The 18,897-nt window shown below is 45.7% G+C and overlaps 2 protein-coding genes across 3 annotated transcripts in view; one reads left to right on the top strand and one right to left on the bottom strand.

Moving 5' to 3' along the window:
* Window positions 1–9,835, bottom strand: part of CBL (Cbl proto-oncogene) — a 95,580-nt gene extending 85,745 nt beyond the window's left edge. Inside the window, exon 1 of one of the 2 annotated variants that reach the window (XM_060304184.2) lies at window positions 9,527–9,835. In XM_060304184.2, the coding sequence (XP_060160167.1) occupies window positions 9,527–9,721 (195 nt within the window). In that variant the 5' untranslated portion in view covers window positions 9,722–9,835. The remainder of the gene's footprint in view (window positions 1–9,526) is intronic. The other variant, XM_030839161.3, reaches the window with a different exon arrangement.
* Window positions 9,836–14,659: 4,824 nt separating this feature from the next.
* On the top strand, window positions 14,660–18,888 carry DRC12 (dynein regulatory complex subunit 12 homolog). The gene is given in 8 exon segments (XM_030842260.2): window positions 14,660–14,863; window positions 15,169–15,250; window positions 15,673–15,738; window positions 16,274–16,393; window positions 16,893–16,989; window positions 18,374–18,503; window positions 18,771–18,805; window positions 18,807–18,888. Coding segments are annotated over 8 exon segments (816 nt in total).
* The last annotated feature ends 9 nt before the right edge of the window (window positions 18,889–18,897 follow it).

Raw genomic sequence — 18,897 nt, 5'->3', positions numbered from 1 at the left:
TAGATCAATTAATTTCTTTTCTTAAAGCTTCAAGTTTTAGAAACTAATCAACTCAGAAATTTGAAGAGATTTAACAGTTTTACAAGTGTAACTACACAGTGAAGCTTTTAAATGAAAACTTATGACAGTTTTTCAAAGAGAAATCAGAAACCCATACTTTTTTTAAAAGAAACATATCATCACTAGATAATGGCTCCAAGAAAAAAAAGTCTTTTACTTCTAATTACTCTTCTCCATTACTGATTTATCAAAACCCATTCAGGGACCTGAACTGTAATTACTACCCAACACTTCTCAAATACCTCCCAACACTATTTATTTAAAGCACTATGTCACTTACAACTAATTACCAATCTCATGACTTTCATTTATCACATTAATTGCAGAAAAAAAAATACAGCCAGTACAATGTAGGAAATTAAATAACCGATGCGCTAACAGCTTAACCATGCAGTTTTTATACAGGGATTCTGTTTTTAAAAGGAAAATATAATTCTCTTCTCAGACTTATCAGTGCAACTTCAAACCAATACTTAGCATGAACAAGAGATTAAATGACTTTAGCATCATTTTTGGATGTCAGACCCTAATTAAGGCACAACTGTGAATTAGGATATTGTGGAGTTCTCTGCTTGGTCTAGTCCCTCCCCAGTCCCAATCCTCTCTGGTCTCAAGGATTAAGTAAAGATTTGCCTAATGATTCCCACAGGGGGTTCCCTGATCCCTTTGAACACCTTCAGTTATATCACCAGTTTGCAAGTATGAGGACTGAGTCATCCTTAACTCCCTAGCACCCAGCAAAAAGTTCATGTTTAATGAAAGTGTGATGGTGGAAAAGGTGCCAACGTAATTTTCACCTAAAGTAACTAGGAATCAGCTACCATATTTAAATCAACAAACTAGACAAGGATTGTGGATGAAAGCAGACTTTTTGGAAGGCAATGTGCCAATATATACTTTTCAAACTTTAATGTATGATTCCTTTGACCCAGTACATTTCATTTCTAGAAGTTTATTCCAAAGAATGTTTAGCAAATGCATAATAGTCACTGCAGCATTGTTTCTAGTATTAAAAATCAGAAATAACCTAGAAGACTATCAATATGAATTTGTTAAGTAAACATATATATCCATATTATAAAATCTTATACACCCCTTAAAAAAAGAATTCAGGACTTCCCTAATGGCGCAGTGCTTAAGAATCCACCTGCCAGTGCAGGGGACATGGGTTCCAGCCCTGGTCTGGGAAGATCCCACATGCCGCAGAGCAACTGAGTCCGTGCGCCACAACTACTGAGCCTGCACTCTAGAGCCCGTGAGCCACAACTACTGAACCCGCGTGCCACAATTATTGAAGCCCACCTGCCTAGAGCCCATGCTCTGCAACAAGAGAAGCCACCGCAATGAGAAGCCCACGCACTGCAACGAAGAGTAGCCCCTGCTCACTGCAAATACAGAAAGCCCGCGCACAGCAACAAAGACCCAATGCAGCCATAAATAAATAAATAAACAAATTTATAAAAAATAATTATTCAGGGAGACCTACATGTAGTATTAACATGGATAATCTCCATAATGTAGCAAAAAAAATTTTTAATTCTAGAAGCGTTTTTGTTTAAAAATCCCACTTTTGCTTAAAAATGTGTAATTTTATAAGTATGTATTACTTTCCAAATTTAAGAACATAATAATTAACACCTTCTAGGGAGGGTGGGAGGGAGGGAGACGCAAGAGGGAAGAGATATGGGAACATATGTATATGTATAACTGATTCACTTTGTTATAAAGCAGAAACTAACACACCATTGTAAAGCAATTATACTCCAATAAAGATGTAAAAAAAAAAAAGCAACTGTGGTATGGGGCCTTGCTACTTGTGTGATCCCTGTCAGCAACACAGAATCTCAGGCCCTACATCAGATCTACTCAGACTCTATGTTTTAACAAGATCCCCAGATGATCTGAATTCATGTTAAAGTCTGAGAGGCACTGGCTTATAAGAATCACTTAGAGGGACTTCCCTGGTGGCACAGTGGTTAAGAATCCACCTTCCAACGCAGGGGACACGGGTTCGGGCCCTGGTCCGGGGAGATCCCACATGCCGTGGAGCAACTAAGCCCGTGCGCCACAACTACTGAGGCTGCGCTCTAGAGCCCACGAGCCACAAGTACTGAGCCCGCGTGCCAGAACTACTGAAACCCGTGCGACTAGAGCCCATGCTCCGCAACAAGAGAAGCCACCACAATGAGAAGCCCCCGCACTGCAAAGAAGAGTAGCCCCGCTCGCCGCAACTAGAGAAAGCCCGCGTGCAGCAACGAAGACCCAATGTAGCCCAAAATAAATAAATAAATAATCTTTTAAAAAAATAATCACTTAGAGTCTGAACAGCAGTTCAAGATCCACATAAAAAAATAAAAGTATTAGTTGGGTGGTTTATGTTACTTAAACTCTCTGAATCTGTTTCTTTCTCATAAGACACATTATTTTGAAATTTCTGCTGTATCAGATGTGAAATTATAAACTGCTCAGCAATATAAGGAATTATTAGAACTTGGTTATCAGTCTTAGTGAGTAAATGCTAAAAAGGCAACAACTTGCTCAAGTGATAAATCTTTCAAGGGCAATGCTATCCATCCAGCCTTCTTGGAGCTGCTTAGAAAAAGGGACTGGAGGGATGGACCCCAAACAGTAGACACTGGTTACCTCTGGAGAGGGCAGTCATTTTGCGGTATGAGAGTAAATGGAGACCTTTACATTTTTGTTCTGCATATTTTATGGTTCATAAATTGTTTTTCACAAAGAGTGCTACACCTGTGTACTGCTATTCGAAGTAGCTCTAAGAAAGGAGGAGGCAGGAATTAGTATCCCATCCCCCTCAATGAAGTAGCAGTGAGTTGGCCTCATTTCAAGATTTCTTGTGGTTGATCCCAGAGCAAGAGGGAAGGTCAGTGGTGGCTGTAAGAAGGCACCCAAGGCAGAGGAGTCTGCTAAGCAAGACTCGCCACCCATCCCAAAAGTTGCAGAGGGGAGACCCAGGGTCATTGCTGATTTAGGAGTTTCTATGGCAGTGACATTCCATCTCCTAGGGCTTGAATCCCCAGTGGGTGTGTACCACCAATACCATCACTGCACCCCTTTCCCCTCCTCCTTTTGGAAGCTGCTGCAGGAAGGAACATTGTGGGGACAGAGCTGAGGCTGGCTTCCAGTGCTCCTGGTTGACTACTCCCACCTATTTCCTTCCAGCACAAAATGTGCTAATCATGAAAACATTTCACAATGACTTGCTTGTTATAATCCCTCTCTTCCAACAAACCTAACGATCAGAATTAATTCTAAGATCAGAATTAACAACTTCATTGGAAAATGTGATTGAAATTTAGACTCAGTTTTCAAACTAATGCTTAGTCCATTTTTCTTTTAATGCTCTAGGTTAGTTATTAGGGGGGTGATTTTCATAGTATAAACATTATCCGTATGTTTGACTATAACATGAACTCCACTGAAAGTGAAGACTTGGGGACCAATCTGCCCATGTGTATACAGCCAACAAACAACATATTAAAAACAGGTTGTACTACAGCAAGGGTCACCAAAAACTTCAACCAAAGCCATGAAATGAACAGGGCAGATTACGTTCTTCCCTGGCCTAACCCTACTTTTATTCCATATACCCTTCAAAATTTCTATCATGAATCACATGAAATGCTCAGTGAGCTCACATTTCATACGGAACTAGGGAGAATTTTACATCCCTTGGGGGAATTTTTAATAGGCATGAAAACAACACAACCTTTTTGTTTACAATGACTGTATATTACCCTTATAACCAAAAAAGGTAAAACTACTTTTAGTAAATGTTACTTTAATTCAACACTCAAAAAAAAAAAAAAGATTCCCTACCTGATCCTCCTAATTAATCACATAGAAATGTGGGAACATGTTTTGATCTCATTTTACTTTGTTAAAATGTTTGCACTTCATTCAGCACGTACTATGTGTTAGGCACAGGAACTGATGTTAAGACAGTCTTGGGACTTCCCTGGTGGCGCAGTGGTTAAGAATCCGCCTGCCAGTGCAGGGGACACATGTTCGAGCCCTGGTTCGGGAAGATCCCACATGCCACGGAGCAACTAAGCCCGTGCGCCACAACTACTGAGCCTGCGCTCTAGAGCCCACGAGCCACAACTGCTAAGTCCGCACGCCTAGAGCCCGTGCTCCGCAACAAAGAGAAGCCACCGCAATGAGAAGCCCGCACACCGCAACGAAGAGTAGCCCCCGCTTGCCACAACTAGAGAAAGCCAATGCACAGCAACGAAGAACCAGTGCAGCCAAAAATAAATTTTAAAAAAAGACAAAGCCTTGATCCTGAAGAGCTCTAGTGGAGGGAGAGACAGATGAAATAAAAAGTGGTAAATGCTATCACTTTTTTTTTAATGAATCCCAATACCTTTATTTTTATTTATTTTATTATTTTTTTTATTTATTTGGCTGCACCAGGTCTTTGTTTCGGCATGCGGGATCTTTAGTTGTGGCATGCGAACTCTTAGAGGCAGCGTGTGGGATCTAGTTCCCTGACCAGGGATCGAACCCGGGCCCCCTGCATTGGGAGCGTGGGGTCTTAGCCACTGGACCACCAGGGAAGTCCCTACCTTTATTTTTAATCACAAATTCCTGGGTGACTAAAATTCCTAGAGTTAAAATTAAATTGGGAAGGGGCTGACTACCAGAAAATAAACACCTACTTTATTAATACAATAGCAACAGAAAGGGTTTCCAATTTTTAGAAGAAACATAACATGAACCAGCACCACCTGGTGGGTGTTACAAGATGAAATGCCCACATTTATTGTATTGAGAGCCCCCCCACCGCACTGCAGATGTTTCATCAAGGACAGGTGCCATCAGAGCTGAATGGCATGAATTAAGTGCAATGGGAGAATAACGTGTACAAACTTCCATGATAACCATGCAAAGTAACCAGTCCACATAATTTGAAGAGACACAAACCCTTAACTTAAAAGAAGAGATTTCTTTTAATGGTACTAGTTAAACACCACGTTAACATCATTCAAGAGAACATCTACTTTGCCTGAGTGTGTGAATGGCGGGTGTGAGAGTGTGTGTGTGTGCGTGTGTGAGAATTGCTGTTGTATACCTACACAGGTCACTTTCTGAAAAATGACTTTTGTTATCAAGACTTTGTTGTATACCTGAGAAGTCACTGTATGGAGGAAATAACTAAGCCTTAGGAGGTGGGTAACCCTGGATTCCAAGTCAAGCTCCCCTATTAACTAGGTTATATAACCTCTCTGAGGCTAAGTATGCATAAAATAGGGATGACACCGCCAAAGAACTACTGAAAGAAAGAAATAAGTTTAATGTAATTAAAAATGATTCCCACCCCCATACCTTTTCCTTTCAGAATTCCTTTGGGGCACACAAAGCAGTTTAACAAATATTTACAATGCACTTACTATTGTGTAAGGCCTTGTGACTGGACACTGCAGGAGATAAAGAGATTACAGTTGCTGTCCTCGTGGAGTTTACACTCTTCAGAGGTTAAGATAGAGAAGAAATATGTACATGATGTTTAAACCTAAGAGATCCCATATCACTTTGAACATAGTCACTTATCACTATAATGTAATCTCCTGGAGTATAAGAATTTACACCTAGCACTACTATGCTCCTGATTTAGTGAGCGTGCAAGCATAGGAAGAAAGGTAAGAAGAGAGGGAGAAAAGAGTCCAATGAAATACACTGATTCATAAATTCTATTAAGTGCATCTTATTTCCAAAATACAGGAAGTTACTTAAGGTGCTTTTTTTTAGGGCAAGCAGGAGAAGGTAGGTAGCAGAAGGATTATCTTTTTACAATGCTTTTTTAAACCCATGCTTTAAAGGAAAGCATTTTTCCCATAAATTATAGTCCATTAAATAAATGAACACCTGGGCTTCCCTGGTGGCACAGTAGTTGAGTGTCCGCCTGCCGATGCAGGGGACACGGGTTCGTGCCCCGGTCCGGGAAGATCCCACATGCCGCGGAGCGGCTGGGCCCGTGAGCCATGGCCGCTGAGCCTGCGCGTCCGCAGCCTGTGCTCCGCAGCGGGAGAGGCCACAGCCGTGAGAGGCCCGCGTACCGTACGGAAAAAAAAAAAAAAAAAAAAAAACCTTAAGGTTTTACTAACATAAGCTAATTTAAAATAAAAACATAACATGGACCTAAAATACTGCCAGCATGATGCTCTGCTTCAGAGGTGGACAAACTATAGCCTGCAGCCTTTTTTGTACACCTGCAAGATAAGAATGGCTTTTACTTTTTTTTTTTTTTTTTTTTGCGGTGCGCGGGCCTCTCACTGTTGTGGCCTCTCCCGTTGCGGAGCACAGGCTCCGGACGCGCAGGCTCAGCGGCCATGGCTCACGGGCCCAGCCGCTCCGCGGCATGTGGGATCTTCCCGGACCGGGGCACGAACCCGTGTCCCCTACATCGGCAGGCGGACTCTCAACCACTGCGCCACCAGGGAAGCCCAGCTTTTACAGTTTTAAAGAGTTGTAAAAACAACAGGAAGAATATAGTGGGCTTCCGTGGTGGTGCAGTGGTTAAGAATCCTCCTGCCAATACAGGGGACCAGGGTTCGATCCCTGGTCCCACATGCCGCGGAGCAACTAAGCCCATGCACCACAACTACTGAGCCTGTGCTCTAGAGCCCATGAGCCACAACTACTGAGCCCGCGTGCCTACAGTCCGTGCTCCACAATGAGAGAAGCCACCGCAATGAGAAGCCCACGCATTGAAACAAAGAGTAGACCCTGCTCGCGGCAACTCGAGAAAGCCCGTGTGCAGCAATGAAAACCCAACACAGCCAAAAATAAATTAATAAAATAAATTTATTTTTTAAAAAAAATAATATAGTACTGCATATGTGGCCAGCAATGCCTAAAGTATTTACTATCTGTCCTGTGACAGAAAGTTTGCCAACTCCCACTCTACTTCATAACGGAATTTTGAGTCTCTCACTAAATTAAATACCTTGATACTTCTACATTTACATTCAAGGCAATTTATATGACTGCTCTCTCCACTCCCCTGCCCTGCTGTCTCTTTACTTACTAGCCACTTTCTTCACATACAAGTATCCTCACAAATATTAATTACAATATACCGAGGTGGCAAAAAAAACCCCTAGAGGCTGACCACATCTTCTGTTTAATAGCAAGCATTCTAGCACAAGCATTTTTCCAAGAATGAGTTTAAGTTCTGCAATGGAATAGTAAATTGGGCCTATGTTGACCAGAACCCATGACTTATGCCAACTTCTCCATCCGTATACATCCAATATTGGAGAAGAGGAGACAGTTCCCAGGCCTAAACCAATAAACTGATTAATAATAGGCTGGGATAATATTCACCTACTGGACTAATACATCAGAAAGAACTACTTTCATTTCAGCACAACCAGTAATATGTGATATGGGGCAAAAAGTACTAAAAATCATTTTCCAAAACAAGCAACACAAGAATAAAATATTCCTTTCCCAACGCTAGAATGGAAAAGCTAGAAGCCTACTTTCCTTGAAACTACCGAAACCTGAAAAGCATTGACTCAAAACTGAGAGGTCTTTATACTTCCCAAATAATTAAACATTCTGCAGAAGAAATCATAATTCAATACACACTCTTTAAAGAGATGAATGAGAAAGACTTAAGGGGAAATCTTATTTTAAGGACTACGTTACATAGACTCAAAAGTTTGATTAAAAGTTTATTATTTTTAAGGAGAGGTCTCTAATCAATACGATTTTGATACATCGCATGTTGATACAATGAGAAACTAATTAGAAATGCAAATGTTTTTTCATTCCAGTAGAAACTTTTTAAGTCATTAACTCTAAATCCCTAAAATGCAAACCTACAATCTTCGGCTTTTGAATATATTCCATATATATTTTCAAGGCGTCAATGCATTTAAAACTTCCTTTATGCCTAACTTTCTTTAATGGTTTTATTACAATTTCTAATAATGAAATTAGCATTATAACACCAATATAATCAACATACAAATACTTGTTTATTAATTACCATACCAATTACTTAACATGAGAAAAACCAGCAGTGAAAAAGTAGCTTCTGAAACCACTGGTATGCACTACAGGAGTGCTAACTCATACACGGGACTTATTAAGAATTTATATAGAACATTTATATTTGCCAAGTGCTTCACAGTCACTTTTATTAGCTGTTTCTAGTGCAAAACAATCCATGAAGAACTTTACTGAAGAGGAACCTAGGCCCAGAGAGGCACCAAAGAAAAACAATTTTACTCTGGAGGAAATAACACCATTCTCTTACAATCTATGCCTGATCCTTCTAATAATCACCTTTCATCTGCAGAATGAATTTTGCAAAAATAAGTTATTAATAAATGTGAAAAATAGCAAGGAAATATTGAATTCTCTGGAACAAACCGTTAGACTGTTTAAACACTTTTAAATACTTGGGACTAACTACTATGTTTCACTATACAGACACAACTATAAGGAAGTAAAATTCTCTCAAATGCCAAACTTAAAGTGGGGTTATTTTTCACACTTGCTTAAAAAAAAAAGTAACCAAAGCAGCTCATCTAACAAGTTTAAAGTCAGGTTCCATAATAAGGAGTCAGGTTCTATTACCAAAAAAAGTAGAACCCAACGAAAAGCAGTGTGTGTGTAAGGAGGAAGTTCTGGAAGAAGTCAGAATCTGCTGCCTAACCCGCTCAGTCAACATATCTCTCCTAAAATAATGGTTATGACCAGAACTTGTGGTTTAATCAGTGCATATCTATCTCAGCACCAGCAATGGATCCCATTCAATGTTTTGGAGGAGAAAAACTTGAGCCAGCGCTAGATGTGGAGGAAAGTTCCTTCCGTGGCTCATTTAAACACCCCCCATTTATTTTCTCTTGGTGTTGCATCTTAATGAGAAGAAAAAAACAGAAACAAAAACTATACGCTCACCTAGAGCGCAGTTTGCCTGCGGAGTTGTCAGGACCCCAGGTCTCTCAACCAGAGCCCGTAAACCTAATTCCCTAGTCAGAGCTCATCCAGCTAACAGTCCCAGCCGGTAAATCAAGCGCTCTTCCTCACCCCCTCCCTCCTATTTCCCGGGGCCAATTCCGTGACCCACATCCCTACACCCTACACAGAGCCGCAAACTCTGCACCCCCATTATACTTCCTCCCTGGTGGCTCCCCAGTTACCCTTCACCCCAGCCGCCACCCCATCTTTGTCTCGCAACCCCAAACACACATCTCAACGTTCCCTCACTCCCAACCGCAGCCCTTCCCCCACCGCCGACCCCCATCCTCCAGGTCTCCTCCCCACCCCCATATTCCCCACCCCTGCGCCCCGTCACCCCAGCTCCTCGCCTCCCCAGCCTCGCATGACCCGTCCCCTCCCCCAGCTTCCTCTGTCCCTTCCTTCCCGTCCCTCGGCCCCTCCGCCCACGCCCACCCCTGCTCCCGCGGGTCCTCTGCAGGCCTTTCACCTTGTCCATGAGCTTCCAGCACTTCTCCACCATCTTCTTGTCCACGGTCCCCGGAGGGTGGGGGCTGAGGTGGTGGTGGTGGTGGTGGTGCGGCTGGAAGGCGTCCTTCATGAGCCCGATCAGGCCTCCCGAGCCCGAACCCCCGGAGCCGCCGCCGCCCCCGGCCCCAGAGCTCTTTTTCACATTGCCGGCCATAGCCCGGGGAGGGTTAGGGGCCCAGCCGCGTCCGCCGGCTCCGCTTGGCTGCAAGTGAGGGAAAGAAGGAGGGCGTGAAGGAGGGGCCTCTCCCGGCCGCCGCCGTCACAGCCGCCGGCCGTCCGGGCGGAGGGAGGGGCGGTCGCGGGGAGGGGAGTGGGCGGCACCGGGAGCGTGGGTCCGCGCGGGCGCGCCCCTTCAGAGAGCGCGAGCCCGGGGGGGGGAGGAGCGCGCGGAGCCGGCGGCCGCGTCGGGACTAGGGAGCGACCCCTCCTGCGCCACCCCTTTCCGAGCCACAGCTCCCGGAAAGCTGCGGCCAAGTTTCCGCGCCGTCTCCCCCGCCCCTACCGCGAGGTGTGGGGACGCAGCCCAGGCAGAACCTTCGCGCTGCGTCCCCTGCTGGAGGAGCGGGGAAAGGGCGGGGCGGGGTCTAACGTGGAGCCTGCGCACTAGGCAGAAGCCGAGCCCTCAGTGTTCCTTGTGGGTTGTGGGATGACCCTCCTGGAGGCGGTCATTGGGCTATTTAAATTAAGAGAGGTGGCCATAGAAAGAATCTGAACTTCAAGTCTTTACCCCACACCTGACAAATGAGGAAATTGAACTTAAAGCTGTTTGCTTAACACTGTGGGAGGAAAAGGGAAATTTTTCCCCACTCCTTAGTGTTTTAAACTAGTTAAGTCAGGACCAAGGACAGGAATGTGAATGCTGCAGATTGTTGCATCCTGATTAGACCCCAGAAAGGCTTGAGACACTTAGGCCTCGAGCTCTTCTTCCAGGCCCTTTGACCCTTCTGAAAACAAAACACTTACCCTTTTTTTGCTTTGAACACAGTTCCTTTTCTGGAAATTGAATATGTACCTAAGATTCCCCTGCGCAGCACACTGCACCACAGGTGGGCACTGCCAGCATCAAGCCCTGACCACGGAAACCTTGAGCTTCAAGCCCTGGCCTGAGGAGTCCTCGCTCCTCCCAGGGAACAGTAATGCGGTTCCCAGTCACTTCCACTTTTCTAGTCTCAAAGTTCCTTTGAAAATTTTGAAAAAAAGAACCTCTCTCCCAAAGAAGGAAGTGCCCTGCCCCAATTTGCTAATTCTGAGCCTCCGCTTTGGGAGTATGCAGGCCCTGGTGTCTCAATAAGTACTCACTTCCTCCTTAGATTCCCCACCTAGCTCTTCTACAAAGCTCTTGACTGATTAGGGAATTAAGCTTATCAAACAGTCCTGTAAGAGGGGAAAAAATATCCTTGTCTGTAATTCAATGGCCTGTATCTAAGATTGATTGCAGAGTCAAAATTATTATTTCCTATCAGTAGAATTTCCATTAGTCAATTCCTACCTAGAAAGAGTTAAAATGTCTAAAGAAAACATATAGGCAAAGCTCTTAGATAATTGTCAAAACTTCCCATCCCTAGTGCATCCACCCTTAGTCGCAGGCTCTCCTTCCCTCTCCCTTGGTCTATTGAAACCTTTTCCTCACTGATTTCCCTGCCACCTCCAATCCATGCTGCCACCAGACCAGTGTTCCTAACGTATAGGTCTGACAGCATAAAACAAAACAAAACAAAACAAAACACTTTAAACACTCCCCATTGCCTCCTGAATGAAATTAACAGTTATGATCTAACTCCAAACTACCTTGCAGTTTTGTACTACTCCAGTACATATATCCCATGCTGGGTGACTCACCAACTCACAAAATACCACAATTCTTTCTTTTTTCATCACTATTACTCAGAGCATTCCCTCTGCCTGAAGAGTGCTGCTAAAGTCCAATCCATTTTTTTATACTCAACTCAAATACTGTCCTCCTTTCCAGACAGTCCTCCTCGAAATTTCCATAACCATCTGTTTCTCACCTGCCACACATTAATTTATGCTATATTGTCTTATCGACTTTGGTCTTCCACAGTACCTAGCACACTATAGACATGCCAGGGTACTTTTTCCCCTCGTAGTCAAATCCTAGATTTTATGGAATATAGGTTAAGAAATTAACCCTTGGAGCTGTGTATGAGCTTGTAGGTCATCTTCACAATGTACATCATCATTGTACATCTCTGGCTTGGTTTAAGGCTTCCAATTTGCATTATGTTCAGTATGGTCTGTATAGAATGGAATTGTAAAATTTGCACTCTTTTTCTGCTGTAGTAAGCCATATTTCTTTTTTATTTATTTATCTATTTATTTATTTTTGGCTGCGTTGGGCCTTTGTTGTTGCGCACGGACTTTAGATGGGGCGAGCAGGTGCTACTCTTTGTCATGGTGTGCGGGCTTCTCATTGTGGTGGCTTCTCTTGTTGCGGAGCACGGGCTCTAGGCACGTGGACTTCAGTAGTTATGGCACGTGGGCTCAGTAGTTGTGACTCGCGGGCACTAGAGCACAGGCTCAGTAGCTGTGGCGCACGGGCTTAGTTGCTCTGCGGCATGTGGGATCTTCCTGGCCAGGGCCTGAACCCGTGTCCCCTGCTTTGGAAGGCAGATTCTTAACCACTGCGCCACCAGGGAAGTCCCATATTTCTTTTAATATATGATGACCTATATTTGTCTCACATTTGAATGAAGTAGAGAGGGTGACGCTTCTCTCCTCTGTATCTCTTTAGAACCCCCAGAAGGGATCCTATTCAAAGGAAGACAGAGTTGTGCTGAAATGATCGTTCCTGTTTTCACTTATGAACTGAGGTTAATGAAGAAAGAAAGATTGGCCTTTCTTTCACAATTTTCACTTGGCTTGTTTTCATAATGTGCTGGAGGTTGAATTGTTGATCACAATGTCATTCTCATTCCTGGATTATTCTACAGCTGGCTCAGTTTGTATCACATCATGTGACCTGTGGCAATTTTCTTATTCCATTTCACCTTCGCCCCAAACCACATCCTCTCTGCACCTGAAAGTCGGTTGACTGAAGATATTTGAAAAGTAAATGCTTTTCTGAGACACGATATGTTGTTTATACTCTGTAATTTCTGTCCTCAGTACAACAGAGACACTAATTATTCTACTCAAAAGTCCTCAAACAGGCTTCTGGATGAAGGGAAGGACCAGGACAGGAACCTCTACTGCATTCCTACTCAGGGAGAGAGGGTTCTGGGGGGAGGGGGGGAATAAATGAAAAACATGCTTCAAGATTAGAAGAAAAATCTCCGATTTGGGAGATGTGCCCAAGGTTATCTGACACTGAGGTACAGGAACAGTAAGCAACGGGAAGGACAAGGCCGCTTCTTCTCTTTACTCTGTAAAATGTCCCCGGGGTCAGAGAGGTACCCTGCAGCCACGAAGGTGACAAATAAATATCATCAGCCTCTGCCTGAATCTGCCTGCTCCCTAGAGGAAGGATTTTTTCCCCCAGATCTCATGGCTATTTCTTCAGATCTGTTCCTGACAATAGGCAATTGACCAAAAATGACCAAAAAATGTTGAGGAAGACAGAGATAGAAATATCTAAAGAAAGAGTCTGCAGTTCCCTTAATCCGCAAGGGGAAAAGCCCTGAAGTTTCTGCTGTTTTCATTCTAGCCAGTATGGTGTCCAGAGATCCCAGTGACAGACAGACAACAAGGCTCCCAATAGCACAGGGCTGGAGAGAGGGGGTGGGGGACGAGGGCTGCTGACCAGGGCAAACCACTCGTCATTGTCCCTTCCCCAGATTTATTTGTCCAACTCTTCATGACTCTAGCAAGAAGCATCCCTAAGTGGGGGGCAACCCCCCAACATTGCTCAGTAAATAATTTAAATAGAAAAACGCAGGAGGGCTTCCCTGGTGGCGCAGTGGTTGGGAGTCCGCCTGCCAATGCAGGGGACACGGGTTCGTGTCCCGGTCCGGGAAGATCCCACATGCCGCGGAGCGGCTGGGCCCGTGAGCCATGGCCGCTGAGCCTGCGCGTCCGGAGCCTGTGCTCCGCAGCAGCGGGAGAAGCCACAACAGTGAGAGGCCCGCGTACCGGGAAAAAAAAAAAGAAAAAAAGAAAAAAAAAGAAAGAAAGAAAAACGCAGGAGAGTCAGTAGAGGGTCAAGTAAGTCCACTAGAGGGAGCCCCAACCAACTCAGTACTGCAGAGAGCCAAGCAAGGTATTTTCTCAGCACCTGTCTGAAAGTCAACCACAGACAGGAATACGGGAAAAGAAGCAATACATTAAGTCACAATGAGAGAAGATAGTCCTGTAAATACCCAGGGGAAATCCAGGCCTTTCAAGACTTACAAAATCAAAGATTTCTTTTTTATTTTTTGACCGCACGCTGTGGCTTGCAGGATCTTATTTCCCCAACCAGGGATCGAACCTGTGCCCCTTGCAGTGGAAGCGCAGAGTCTTAACCACTGGACAGCCAGGGAATTCCCCAAAATCAAATATTTCAAGACCAGGAAACTGAGGCTGAGCAAGTTTAAATGGCTTGCTCAAGTTTACATATCCGGACGGAGGGGATAAGAACTCACAGCTCCTATCTCTAACCAGTGCCCTTTCTTCTCATTTGCATCTCTCTATGTCAACACCCTGGGGTCCTGGGTCTACCTCTCCTCTGCGTCTTATTTCTCTGAAAGGGGAAACTCTCTCAACCACCTTCTTCTGCACTTCTTTCCTTCATACACCACAGAGTGCCTTCCTGAAGGAGAGCTTCAGTTTTAAACCTAATAATGTCATTTTGCTGATGAGACCTTGGGATGTGTAAATTGCCCAAAATGGCTACTGTCAGTCCTTTTCCTCTGTATCAGCACAACAGCATTATTTCAGATGTGTAAATCTGTAATTTGTAAGTCTCCAAATTGCAGGCTGTGCTACAGAGAAGTGAATCATAGATGATCGGCTCCAAAGCCCTTTCTCCTCAAATTACACTTAGGATTTGGAGATAAGGAGAGTATTGGCCCTCTGAGACCTTGGTATTTTAAGCTTTGTATTTAGTCCCTTCTACCTTCCTATGAACATCATGTTTCCCAGTTGCCCGGACAACATGCAGCCTCCAGAAACCCAACCTTCCAGTTCTCAGTCCCGCCCCGGACAGAAATTTGCCACTCTGGATTGGTTCCCAGAACCCAGTCTCCTCCTCTGGCTCCTAGATCGTTGGGCCTTTTCTCTGCCCCTCCTCGTGAGTGGGTCACACCACAGGGAGAAACGACAGACGCAAGAGAGGGTCTTGCAGAAAGGAAGAGGCAGGGTAAGTAAGGATGATGGGAAGAGGGAAGGGACCAGGTACTGAGCTTTGTTTTCTCTGAAAGAGGATTGAGAGGAATGATTTCTGTACTTAGAACCTGACCGATAGAGAGAAACAACTCCATCCTTCCCAGTGGCCTCAGCCTTGCCTAAGTTTCCGAGGAAACCAAGAACAGAAGCTTCTGACAAGTATAAGAGACAGAGTTGGAGACTAGGACACTAATTCTCCTGAGACTCCTGGTTCAGTCTAGGGGTCAGGTAAGCATCTCCATTGTCCAGACCTAAATACGAATCCCCTCTCTCCCCCAGGACAGCAAGGAAATACGACCTAAGACCAAAGAAAAAGGGACAAAACCTGGGACACAGAAGAAGAAAAGGAATGCAGCTGTTGGTGAGTCAGGGTGGGTGGAGGTGGGTGCCCCCTGCTTCTCCACGTTCTGGCTCAGAGACCGAGCAGAGGTCCTCCAGAGAGAATTCAGCCCTCTGCCCGATAAGACGGAGCTGTCTTGACCCTCCTCCTTCATATCTGCATCCAGATTCCATGGAGCTGGGGAAGTGGGGAAATCAGCACCCATGCCCATCTGAGCCCCTCTGGCTCTGTGCCTTCCTTATGTACTCATTACACATCTTTTGAGTACCTGCTATGTGCTGGGCAGTGAACTCATTAGACTTTGCCATCAGAGATCCCTCATTTAGTGGTCCTGAGATCTCCTGCAAAAAAAAAAAAAGTCCAGGGTGTGGGATGAGGATGGGAGGGGAGTAGGTAAGGCTGAGATCCTGACAAGCTGAGGCTCTGCCATCTTGCCAGGGCAGATGTGGAGACTGAATCCATACACAGGCTGGCACTGCTGGAAAAGGAGATGTTCCAAGACCACTTGGGTAAGAAGAGTGGAAGTTCTGGGGGCAACAGAGGTGGGACAATGGGCATTTCTGTATCCCTGGGAGCTTGAAGGGTTGGAGCTATGGTAAAGAGCTGAGCTGATCTCTAACCATCCCCTAGTGGAAAAAGATTGTCAAGAGTTAGGGTTGTGAGGAAACGGTGGGCAGTAAGGGCTGATAAAGGCAGCCATATTTTTCTTAATTTTTTGTCCGCACCACGCGGAATGAGGGTTCCCCGACCAGGGATCGAACCCTCACCCCCTGCAGTAGAAGCATGGAGTCCCAATCGCTGGGCTGCCGGGGAAGTCCCAAGGCTGCTATTTTTCATAGCCAGAACACAGAGGGAGTTTGTGGTTCTTAGTAACGAAGAGCCTGTAGGATTCTAGGGGGGAAAAATACAAACACCAGAATGACAATGAGAGACTGGCAGCCTGCTGCCAGGTTTCCAAAGGTGGGCAGAGTCCCTCAAGGCCATCAGGGCTGATTTAGTGGGGTCCCCAGCCAGTCCTGAGGGCTGCTCTGGGACTGTTCACAGCTCTGTGGAGGGATGAGGCCTGCCAAGACAAGGCTTCTGAAGACAAGCTGAAGCTGAGGATACAAGAACTGGAGGCTGAACTGGAGGGGGCCTGGAGTGAAGGGAAGGCCATATATGCAGGTGTGCAGTTGATTAAGCAGGTGGGCAGGAGACAGGGGCCTGGAAGAGGACACCCAAGAGGGCCAGAGGTTGCTGGGTAGGGAGACAAGGAGGACTCGCATCTGCCATGCCTAGTCTCAGCCTTCCCAGCACACACAAGAATCCTGAAGGAACCAAACAAAGGCCTCTGGGATCTTGGGCAGGGACCTTCCATGATGGCCCATGCCACACGCTTGATGCTGTGTGGGTTACAATACGCAGCCACAGCCTTTATCTCATTCTTCCTGTGGGACTGAGTGGAGAGAAGGGCCTGAATCCCCATCCTGAGTGGCAGGGGGAAGGGGACCTTGTTTCCTAGCTCCCTCCCCAGCTTCTCAGAATCACCACAAGAAGAACCAAAAGGCCTTTATGTATCTGCCCCACTGGACCAAGCAGAGCCCTCCCTACTCACAACTTCCCATCCTTTCTCCATCCCTCTGTCCCCACCTGGGTCCCTGGCCACCCACCATCCCCACCACAGACATGAGTCGTCAGTGCTGCACCCTGCAGGAGGTGATGGAGCCCCACAGCAGGCAGCTGGAGGAGGAAGTGAGGGGCCTTCGGGCGCAGTTAGATCAGCTTCCCCACCCTCGAAGCCCTTTCTCTCGGAGGATCACTGCTGCTGCCCAGACTGAAGAGGTGGATTTAGGATGTTTCTTCTCTAGAAGACTGCAATCTAAGCTCTCATATTGCTTTCCCCACCGACCTTCCCACCATTGAGAATCGCAGCAGACGGTTCAGGACAGCAAAAAAAAAAAATCTTAAGCTATAAGAAGAAGACCTTAGTCTTCCCTGGTGGCGCAGTGGTTGAGAATCTGCCTGCTAGCGCGGGGGATGTGGGTTTGAGCCCTGGCCTGGGAGGATCCCACATGCCGCGGAGCCACTAGGCCCGTGAGCCACAACTACTGAGCCTGCGCGTCTGGAGCCTGTGCTCCGCAGCAAGAGAGGCCACGATAGTGAGAGGCCCGCGCACCGCGGTGTAGAGTGGCCCCCACTTGCCACTAGAGAAAAAGCCCTCGCACAGAAATGAAGACCCAACACAGCCATAAATTAATTAATTAATTAATTAATTAAAAAAAAAAAAAGAAGAAGACCTAAGTCTCTCACCCCATTTCCCTCTGTCAGTGGTGTCTCCAAATCCAGTTCTCACTCCCCACCGCCTCCATGTCTCCCATAAGCAAAACATATTCCCGCTCAGTTTGGCTGATTTTTATATGAAACCAAGCTTAAATGAAACTGTTTAACTACTTATTTCCTTATCTTGAAGGCCTAATGCATGGTAGGTCCTAAATAACTATTTGCTAATAAATGAGAGAGCTTCTAAATAAGCATATACGTGTGTGTGTGTGTGTGTGTGTGTGTGTGTGTGTATAAGCTTTTGTTCTCTTCCATCTTGGTAACAGGATAGAGTTGAAAAGTTTTAGCATGGTGCACAGATTTTCCACAATTTTGGCCTCAAATTTTCTTATCCTAAAATAGCTTTATTTTAGCTATAGATATCCAAGAGCTGCTTATCTGCCATGCAGGCCCTGAGCCCCTTTCCTAATCTTTGCCTTATCTCACATTTAAATGCAGTCAGCATTTATGAAGCACTTCCTGCCTACTCGGTGCTTTCCCATACATTATCACATTTAACTCTCACAACAAGCCTGTGAAGTATGGGTCATTTTCTCTATAAAGATGAAGAAACTGAGTCTCAGAGAGAGAGATGTCAGACATTACACAAGTAGTAAATGACAACCAGATTTGGGACTCAGATCTCTTGTCCCAAGCCCACTCTCTCTACTCTACGTGAATGGTATATTTCAGCTCTTTATAGGAACTATGGGAAAGTTGATGGCTCTGGGGAAGTCTGGAATGATCCCACTCAAGTTCTGCTCTTTGGGTCCCTTTGGAGACTCTGTTCAAGGGTAGAGTGTCACCGTCCTGTCCTCTTTCATCCTTCTGCCCCCGTCCCCAGAGATGTGCCAAAGGGAGGCTGAGGGCTACACGGAGAGAGGCCTTGCAGGCCCTTGGAGAGTGGGACCGAACTCTGGCTCAGCTTCGGGCCCACGTGGCAGACATGGAGGCCAAATACGAGGAAATCTTACATGTAAGCCCTACCCTCTGAAGGCCAGCCATCCCAGTGCCCAGCACCCCCCCAAAAATCCCAGCTAATGTGACAATGACAGGCCAGGGGGAAGGAAAAGAAGCATCTCCCCGTAGGGAACTCTGCTCTATCCTCAGGGGATACAGCCATGCCTACCCACTAAGAATAAGAGCTTTGAGAAAACACTGTCCAGGAAAGCTTACAGACCAACCTGGGACACCCCTCAGCCAGCCCTCTCCCTTCCTGAGATCTGAAGCTTGGTGTCTGCAGGACAGCCTGGACTGGCTCTCAGCCAAACTGAGAGCCGTCAAGCCGTCCACGCCCGGCACAAGGGGCAGCTCCGCCAGTTTGGACTCAACCCCCTGGATCTTTGACTGTGAGCCTCTAGTCTCTGGGG

Source organism: Globicephala melas, chromosome 8 (genome assembly GCF_963455315.2).
Source record: "Globicephala melas chromosome 8, mGloMel1.2, whole genome shotgun sequence".
Classification (NCBI taxonomy): Eukaryota; Metazoa; Chordata; class Mammalia; order Artiodactyla; family Delphinidae; genus Globicephala; species Globicephala melas.
This window is presented reverse-complemented; position numbering and strand designations above follow the sequence as displayed.